This window comes from Medicago truncatula, chromosome 8 (genome assembly GCF_003473485.1).
Source record: "Medicago truncatula cultivar Jemalong A17 chromosome 8, MtrunA17r5.0-ANR, whole genome shotgun sequence".
NCBI lineage: Eukaryota > Viridiplantae > Streptophyta > Magnoliopsida > Fabales > Fabaceae > Medicago > Medicago truncatula.
Genome location: NC_053049.1, coordinates 24,524,933 through 24,535,113, shown reverse-complemented (window position 1 = coordinate 24,535,113; position 10,181 = coordinate 24,524,933). Strand labels below are relative to the sequence as shown.

At 36.8% G+C, this 10,181-nt stretch overlaps 1 protein-coding gene across 2 annotated transcripts; it reads left to right on the top strand.

Moving 5' to 3' along the window:
- The first annotated feature begins 1,883 nt into the window (after positions 1–1,883).
- On the top strand, positions 1,884–6,901 carry LOC25502510 (dynamin-related protein 5A). Of its 2 annotated transcripts, XM_024771744.2 has the most exons (9): positions 1,884–2,291; positions 2,448–2,639; positions 2,731–2,937; positions 3,368–3,796; positions 3,924–4,151; positions 4,265–4,460; positions 4,978–5,662; positions 5,818–5,866; positions 6,312–6,507. In XM_024771744.2, exons 1-9 carry the CDS (start codon positions 1,986–1,988, stop codon positions 6,363–6,365), a joined length of 2,346 nt encoding a protein of 781 aa, XP_024627512.1. In that variant the 5' UTR covers positions 1,884–1,985; the 3' UTR covers positions 6,366–6,507. The 2 variants fall into 2 exon arrangements, with proteins under 2 accessions (XP_024627512.1, XP_013445504.1); XM_013590050.3 differs by lacking the exon at positions 5,818–5,866 and having other exon boundaries at positions 1,886–2,291; positions 6,312–6,901.
- Positions 6,902–10,181: the final 3,280 nt, after the last annotated feature.

Here is a 10,181-nt window from a genome sequence, read left to right as displayed (position 1 = left end):
CCTATGTGTCACTTGCTGACTGTGTATAAGCAGTACATGTGGCATTTAATTGAAATTAAATATAAATAAATAAATTTTTTAAATAAGAAATTGTTTTTTCTATTTCAATTATAATTTTCTATTTTAATTAACCTTTTATTCTATATTTTTGTCACAAATGCAATTATCTTCTCCAAATCCAGCAACATACAAGAAAAAATCCACAGACAAACACAATAAAAAATCAACCATCAACCTAAATTTAAATTCAATCATCTTCTTCAAATTCCTCAATTTTAGTTGATAACCCATCAATTCTTAAATCCAGATCAATTCCAAAAGAAATTCAAATTTGCATCTCCATTCTCAGTGAGAAATTCCTCAATGTCAGTAAAAATTCCATTTACTCCAAATCAACCCTCAGCCATGGCTGGCCCTATCCTTGCGCTCAACCTTTGGAACAATCTTCTTTTGATTTTGATTTCGTTAGCTACGCCAGTGAGTTCAACAACATCCATCCCTCATCATCATCAAAACCATCGCCCTCCTCCTTCTTCATCATCATCACCATCGTTCGACTCAATCCTTTCCTCCTTCAAAATCAGTTTCACCAATTAACAACAATAACCTTTAAACATCAAGGACCGAACCCTCCTTCAACATCCTTAATCATTTGCTATTCAACCAAAACCAGTTAAAATTAGATGCAATTCAAACCTTAATTTGTGACATGAAACAGTTTAAGAAAAAAATGCAGATCTGATAAATTCATAAAATACAAAACAGATCTGATGTTTGGTTGGGGGATTTGATGTTTAGTTTGTAGGAACCATGAGAGAATTGAAACGAGCGATTTGGTGGCTGGTGGTAGTGACGAGAGGGAAGGGAAAAGACGATGGTGAAGAAAGGTGTGTGTGTGGTGTGTTGTTGGGGATGACATGCGTTTTTAGAGGAGAGAGTTTGAGAAGAACTGATTTTAAAATCAATTTATTGAAATTATGAAATTAATCTAAGTATTATCTATTATTGATAAAATGTTGTCAATATTATGAAATGCCACGCGTTTGCCACATGTACTACTTATACACAGTCATCAAGTGACACATAGGATGAATGGTGCCAAATCAGCAACAAAGTGGGTCTAGGGACTATTTTAAAAAACAAAATTTTTTGCATGATTGATTTCAATTTTTTTTTTTTTACCAGGGACTAAAATCCAAATTCGCTATATTTGCAGGGATCAAAAGCATATTTTAGCCTAGTCCTAATTATAATTTGAAAGTTATACCTAACAACGCAATAAAAAACGTAGAGATGGACGGCAGGTGAAAATAAGCACATGAAAAAGAAAGGGTTAAATATGTTTTTGGTCCCTATAAATATATAAATTTTTCGTTTTAGTCCCTTTAAAATTTTCCTTCGATTTTTAGTCCCTATAAAATTTTCAATCTTCACTTTTGGTCCCTCTTTTAAAGTAAACTCATATGTAAAATTCATATTATTTAATAAAATTTTCCAGAAAAATTCAAAATATTATAGTAATCACTCCAAAAAAAATTCAGAATTTTTGAACAAAACATGAATTTAATATGAATTTTTATATCTTTTATGGTTAAAAATTTATATTTAATTTATGTTTTGTTAAAATATTCTAATTTTTTAAAGGAATTTTTTTTAGAATATTTCACGCATTTCTGCATAATTTCATTAAAAAATATAAAAATTAAATTAAAAATAGGGACCAAAAGTAGTGATTGAAAATTTTATAGGGACTAAATGTTAAAGGAAAATTTTAGAGGGACTAAAACGAAAAATTGACATATTTATCCAGACCAAAAACATATTTAACCCAAAAAGAAAAGAAAAGGCATTTTAAATAAACGAGAGCATAGGAACGTTAACCCAAAATTCAAATTCAAATTTCATTTTGATCGCTCCCCTCCTTTTCCCTTCTCTTCTCTTCTCTTCTCTTCTCTTCTCTTTTTACTTACCAAACATCCACCACCATGTCATCCACCACCACTCCCACAAAGACCCCATCCACATCCACCCGTTCAAGAAAGCACTCCGATTCCAAATCTCGCTTCGAAGCTTACAACCGCCTCCAAGCCGCCGCTGTCGCTTTCGGCGAGACTCTCCCCATCCCTGAAATTGTTGCCGTTGGTGGCCAATCTGATGGAAAGAGCTCCCTTCTCGAAGCACTCCTCGGTTTTCGCTTCAATGTCCGTGAAGTTGAGATGGGTACTCGCCGCCCTCTTATTCTTCAAATGCTTCACGATCCCTCCGCTCTTGAACCTCGCTGCCGCTTCCAGGTAAATTCTTTCATCCAACACTGTGTCAACGTGTTAGTATAGTGTCCGGTGTCTGTGTCGGTGCTTCACATATTCTTATTGGTTTCATTTTGTGTTTTTTAATTCATGTAATTTTGGAAGAATGATTTTGAGTGTTGTGTAAAAAAAATAATACAGGAGGAAGATTCAGAAGAGTATGGAAGTCCGGTGGTTTCGGCATCTACTATTGCTGACATTATAAAGTCTCGAACCGAAGCACTTTTGAAGATAACCAAAACAGCAGTTTCTCCTAAGCCAATTGTGCTCAAAGCTGAATACGCACACTGTCCAAATCTTACCATTATTGACACACCGGGGTTTGTTCTCAAGGTATTTGTTGTAATGCTTGAATGATAAGTGATTCGACTGATGGTATGTTTAATTGGAAATTTGTGTGAGATCTGATTGTTTTGTATGGTAGGCGAAGAAGGGTGAACCGGAGAACACGCCTGATGAGATTCTTTCCATGGTGAAGACATTGGCTACTCCTCCACACCGTATACTCTTGTTCCTTCAGCAAAGTAGTGTGGAATGGTGCTCCTCTTTGTGGTTGGACTCTATTCGTGAAATTGATCCCACGTTTAGACGGACAATCATTGTTGTCTCCAAATTTGATAATCGTCTCAAGGTACTATTAATTTTGAAGTTGTCATTTAGTAGTAGTATATACTTCACTGTTCTAAATAAACGGGTGCTACCGAATCACTGATTGTAGCCTCACTTGGTACTATTAATTTTGAAGTTGTCATTTAGTTGTCATTTGTATTATCTTTGTCCGTAATATTAAAGATTGCAATTGCAATGTGACCGTGAATGTTCTTGCAACTTTGATTTAAAACCTTGTAAAAAATGATACATACCAAACCCACTTGGGTTGGCCTGGTGGTGTTGGCTTGGGACCTTGGAGTGTGCTCTTCTCAAGGTCTCAAGTTTGATTTTCTCCGGTGCCCATTTAGGTGGGTTAGTTTAGCTTATTAAAAAAAAAAGATGATACATACTATTGTTTTACAGGGTTCAATAATGGTTTTAGTGATGAGTTAGTAATGTGATACATGTAGGAATTTACTGATCGGTGGGAAGTGGATCGCTATTTGAGTGCAAGTGGTTACCTTGGAGACAACACTCGGCCTTTTTTTGTGGCCCTTCCTAAGGATAGAGGCAACATTTCAAATGAAGAGTTCCGCAGGCAGATCTCTCATGTGGACTCGGAGGTTATGCATCATCTCCGCGACGGTGTCAAGGGAGGTTTTGATGAAGAAAAGTTCAAGTCCTATATTGGTTTTGGCCGTCTGAGGGATTATTTGGAGTCTGAGCTTCAGAAGAAATACAAAGAAGCTGCTCCATCAACTCTTGCCTTGCTTGAGCAAAGGTGTAGTGAGGTCACCTGTGAACTTTCTGGATTGGATTCAAAAATTGAGGCCACTTCAGATATTTCTCATCTGAGGAAATTTGCAATGCTGTGTGCAGCTTCTATCAGCAACCATGTGGTGGGTAATCATAGTTATTATTGTGACAAAGCAATATTTATTTTGAACTTGGTTATGAACTGAAGATTATTATGTATATGCAAGCTAATAACTAACTATTTTACTCTGCAAATGGATGTTCCATCAGGGTGCCTTGATTGATGGTGCAGCAGATCCTTCCCCTGAGCAGTGGGGAAAAACAACAGTAGAAGAGCGGTCTCAAAGTGGCATTGGGATTTGGCCTGGTGTCATCACCGATGTGAACCCCCCCAATGCCACTCTTCGTCTTTATGGAGGGGCTGCATTTGAGAGGGTGATGCATGAATTTCGCTGTGCTGCATATTCCATTGAATGCCCCCCAGTCTCAAGGGAAAAGGTGATATTATTTATGTACTTTTTTCATAAACTCATGATCTGAGGAATCTTTTATCTTCTTTATTCCTTTCATTTCAAATTGAAATTCATTGGTATCTATCATTACTTTAATAGGTTGCAAATATATTGCTGGCCCATGCTGGCCGAGGTGGGGGAAGAGGACTAACAGAGGCTGCTGCAGAGATTGCACGTGCTGCTGCTAGATCATGGCTTGCTCCTCTTCTTGATACTGCATGTGACCGCCTTGCTTTTGTTTTAGGAAGCTTATTTGATTTGGCTCTAGAAAGAAACCGTAGGCATGATTCAGCATGTATGTGAAGCTTCTTCCTTGCTGGCTTACCCTTTTGTCTAATTTATGATGTTCTTTTGTCTTCACTACTTGAATGTTCAATATTTTTTCCTCAAGTCTTGGATAAAGATTGTCTCATACCCTCTCAATGGGGTTTGAGAAATGTAGGAAAGAGAAAGATATAAAGAGAGGAAGATAGGAAATAAAGAGAAAGAAGTTGGTAAATGTGAGAAGAGAAAATAGAGAGAAATTTAAATAGATATACTCAGTCTGATTCTTCAGCCTAATGATACTTTGAAATGCCATTTGAACCCTAATTTATTTCCTTTGTTTTGGGAGTACTATTAATTTATTTCATTTCTTCTGGAATTTTTCCCTTTAGATTCTAACTATATTTTGTCTAGTTTGAGATAAAGCATACAGTCCCTTGTAAGATACTGATAGAGCTGAATGATGATAAATTTTATCTCCTATATTTTGTTTTATTTCTTGCAATTGACTATAAAAAAAGACTGACTGGTGTTTATTTTCCATGAAGATGGGATAAAAACGGGAAACATGGATGGCTATGTAGGTTTTCATGCTGCTTTAAGGTGTGCTTACACTCGGTTCTTAAAGGATCTTGCTAAGCAGTGCAAGCAGCTTGTTAGGCACCACCTTGATTCAGTTACCAGTCCATACTCACAGGTCTGCTACTTCAATGACTTTCAACCATGTGCTGGCATAAATGCTTCGGGTTTCAACAAATTTCCTCAGGCTTCAGCCTCTTCATTTTTTCTTGAATTGAGTGATACAAATTCTGCTTCCCATGATGTAAGGAAGGATCAAGAAAATATACCTCCAGAAAAGAATGCACTGGAGGAAACAACACCAGGTAAAGCAGCAAACGTTAGAGAGAGTTTGCGAGAAAGCCAGATGACTATCCCTGAGACCCCATCTCCTGATCAGCCAGGTGATCCTGTATATGGAGGGCATAGAAAGGAGCTTGGAATATGCAATGACATGGGACCAAGAAAGAGAGCGTCCAGAATGACGGGAAATGGCAAAAATTCTGACTATATTAGACTTCAAAATGATTCCATTTTATTTGGAAATGGGGAGAGAACAGGATCAGCGTACTCAGAAATTTGTTTATCAGCTGCCCAGCATTTCGCACGTATACGTGAAGTTCTTGTTGAAAGAGGCGTTACATCAACATTAAACTCTGGATTCCTGACTCCTTGGTAAGCTTCTATCTTGTGTAAAATCAACTTATTTATTTCTTGCGGTGGCAATATTCTCACTTCACAAACACTTACTTTATGTAGAATGTTCTCGCTTCAGAACTACTAGAACTAATACCTTTCTCTGCCATATTTATGTCGCTTATTTTCAAAAGGAGAATGTTAACCAGTGCCCCCGGGGCATTGCTTAAGCAGTTAAAAGAGGTAAGATTTTATTAAAAAGTGGTAATAATTAGTTAGTAAAAAGTAACAGTTTATGTTTTCAAGACAATTTTTCTACCACTGGTTAACAAGACCCTTTTCAAAACCATCATGTTGTTTCTCATCCATCACCTTCAGTTGCAATTAACCGGAAGCCTCATAGTTATTTATTTATTTAATTTAATTTATTTTTTGGTTGATTTAATTTGTTCAACAAGATAAGGTTGGTAACTTTTTCCAAATACATAAATACTACTACATATGCCGGTATTTCTGGTTGAATTGTTTTTTCTCAATCCTCCCTTAATGATAATGATAGTGCTTACTTTCATTTGCATACTTTTCTTCAAGCTACTGGATGACATACAATATTTAATGTGGTCCACATAAGTATATTCAATAATTCTTCATTCACCATAATACTACCTTTTTGTGCTTGTTTGTGCAGCCGCGATCGCCTTGTTGTGGCTCTCGGGTTGGATTTATTTGCTGTGAACGATGAGAAATTCATGGACATGTTTGTCGCTCCTGGTGCCATAGATGTGCTACAAAATGAACGTGAGTCTCTTATGAAGCGTCAGAAGATACTCCATTCTTGCTTGAATGAGTTCAAAAATGTTGCTCGGTCCCTTTGATCAGAGTTACTAGATCTCCAAGGAGCCATGATTTTGCTATGCTTTGAAGAATTTATTACGCTTGTGAATCAGTTGACACAATTCATGCCAACAAATTGGATGATGACGAGACCCTCTGTAATTTGGTATTACACCCATCTATAGAATGCAACACTCGCAGACTCTTGTTTCACCTGCGTGTTGAAGCATGTGTAAAAGTTAGATTTACTCGGTAGTCGGTAATCTGAAATTAGAGGCTGCTCATGATTTGTTTGACAGTACCACATTCACTTACCTGTTGAATGCTGATGATCAGAATGATAACCTCTAAAAAATTGCAATGTTGTACCTTTTAGGTTGAACTACAAATTACTTTAAAGTTACTTTAAAAAAGAAATGTTGGCCATATGATTGATATATGTCATGTAACATGGATTAAATTGTGATCCTTTTAAAAAAAAAAATCTCCAACTTATGCCTATACGAAATCCTTCACTCAAGTTTGATACTTGGTGCTTTGGTGCCTTATTTAGAAGGTTAGTTGCATAATCAGAAGATACCTTGTGAACAAACAACAATCTTTTTTTTTTAGCGATCATTTTGGCTCATAACTTAGAAGATATAATTCTGCAAAAAAAATATTAGGTAAGAATGGAGTTTAATCTACATTAACGAACTGAAATGATTATTTAGGAATTTTTTTTAGCAAATGAAAGAGTAGGAAATTATAATTGGAATCAGGATAACAGTAACTTTGATGCTTTAATTTCGTAAAAAAAAAAAAAAAAACTTTGATGCTTTAAATAAAAGTATTTATGCCCTCCACGAAAAAAAGAAGTAACTTTGTGCCCTGGTAGACTTATTCCATTAGTCATCCTTGGAGTTTTTAAACTACATGCAAGCTTGAGTGTTCAATCAAAGGCGCTTTTGACAATGTCAATTTTCGAGTTTAAAATAGATGACTTAGGAGGTGTTTGTTTCAAATTTAAAAATTACATTTTTGGAAATATATGGTTGAATTCTGCTCTTTACCTAATGAAAATTATGTTGTAAAAATTAGGAATAAATTATCTTTATAAATAATATTCATCATATAAACAAAAGCTTCAATTAAATATTAAAGAGAATAAACTAGAGGGATATAAGTAAACTTATTTGTTCTTGAAATTGCGGTGATTTGAAGTTGGTAACGGTGAAGTAAACAAACAAGAATTCATGATATGCTGTTAGCCTGTAAATTTCACATGCTCATTTAATATGGTCAACATTTGTTTGACCTTTAACTTTGCAGGAATCGAAGAGATTTCATATACAAGTTAAAGAAGCTTCGACAAAGCATCAAGCCTAAGGCGCGCATAATTGGCGTTCGACAATGTGAGGTTGAAAGGGAAGTTTCGCGTCGAAGACAAGCAAAAGGGCGGGAAGCACGATTTCAAGCAAAGAAGCGGTTTCCTTTTAGTGGAAAACGTGGGACAAGTGATGGTATAAGATGGAGGAAGTGCTGATCATGGGCTTAGTGGTTCAACATCTAGGATTTTAGTATAAATAGCACTTTCCAAGCCGGAAAGAGGATCGCAAAACATATACAGTATTCTACAACTCTCAAACTACCGACGTCTAGGGAAACGAGCTATATAGAATGTATGTAAACTGATTTGTAGACCACCCTTTTTATTTTAATGCATTGTATTTTACCTTTTTCCTTAAGTTTACGTGCATAAACTTACTTTTATCTTTTATCTTGCTTTATTTTAAGCTTTTAATCGCATTCTTAAATCTGTCGAGAGACAATGCCTTTTTATATCAAACTCGTCCTTCTCTCTAAGAAACCTGAGTGCACTTCGTGGCCTTTTTTCAAACTCTTTTTCGATAGAAAAACCTTTGCACAACAGTCTTGAGATTTCTAATTCGGTCTCGCTTGTAATGATCAGAACTAGCCATCGTTTGCCAAAATCACAGGCAAACAAATTGGCACGCCCAGTGGGACCCAGTTTGTGCAATTGATTTTTTAAAACCTTTTTCAAAATCTAAAACCGTTTTCAAAAACTTTTTCAAAACCCATCTCTTTGAAGAAATCCATTTTTAGAATTTTGCTACTATTTTCGGGTAACCTTATTACTAAAAACACCAAGTTGTTAGTGTATGGATTTGAGAAGTGGTAAATCTATGCCTCGTGCCAGTTCATCATCTTCACAATCTTCTTCACAAGCACAACCTATACAGGCGACCTCTCCGTTAGGAGATTTAAACATGTCGACCCCTATGGGGGCAACCATGGTTATGCCAGTCTCGACGGAAATGGGAGTAACCGCTCCTTCCACCGTTTCTACCTCTGCCCCGTTGACACGACCAGAAATGGGAAATGTTATACCCCCATTCACCGCTGGTGTTCCATCGACTACCAGCATGCCAAGTACTAGTGCTCCTTCAAACAGGCCTAGGCTTGATGATCGAAATGTAAATATGCAGAATATTCTAAGGGAACAACCATATGGTATACCAACTTCGACGATGGCAGGTGTACATAATAGTGCGTCCGTTTTTGCAGGACAAGCAAATCCGTTCACCATGCACAACGTACATAGTCCCTCAAGTTCTAGCATATTTGGTTGGAATACTCTACCACCGTTGACAACAAATTCGATGAATTTGTTAAGACAACAAATGGATGAGAGTAACCACGATATGGTTAATTTGTTAACGCAACAAATTGGTACCGTACTTAATCCTTTGATAAGGGATACAAACCGAAGTTACCAAGCTTTAACCACTCAAATGGGGAGGATTGCGGATTTCTTTGCTCCCCCAAAACTGGTTTACCTACCGGTTACACAAATACAAAATCGACAACCGTTGCGGTTAGTTGAACAGATGGTTCTGAGGCAACAACCTGTGCCTCAACCCCAACCGGTCGAACCAGTAATACAGGTTCAACCTGAAATGATCTTGGTAGATCGAAATGATAATGTCGATGAAGTTGTTAGGAATGTCCAACAACAGAACATAGGAGTGCATAACAATATAGTCAATTTGGTCGAAAACATATTGGCTCAAAATGGTTTAAACATTGGCCTGCATAGGCCAAACTTTGTTTCTCCTTTCTCGGAATTGGTATTACAATCTGAACTTCCTGGGGTTATAAAATTCCTAAGTTCACTAAATTTTCAGGGGATACCAGTGAGTCCATTGTCGAACATATCGCAAGATATTTGACGGAGGTAGGAGACCTAGCAAATGATGAGAATTTGAGGTTGAAATTCTTCCCCAATTCTCTAACAAAGAATGTCTTCACATGGTTTACTACTCTTGCACCGCATTCGATTCAACATTGGGCTGAATTAGAATGATTATTCCATGAACAGTTTTACATGGGCCAATCTAAGATAAGTCTGAAAGAATTGGCAAGTGTCAAGAGAAACTCTACTGAATCTATTGATGATTATCTTAATAGATTCAGATTGTTGAAGGCGAGATGTAAGTACTTGAACATGAGTTAGTCAAAATGGCCGCTGGTGGCCTAGATTATTCTATTAGGAAGAAACTCGATACTCAACACTTGAGAGATATGGCCCAATTGGCCGATAGGGTTCGACATGTCGAAAGACTAAAGGCTGAGAAGGCCAGAACTCAGAATTATTTCAGGAAAGAAAAGGTTGCTTTTGTCTCATCGGAAGAAAGCAACCAGGAAATCGACATAGCCTTTG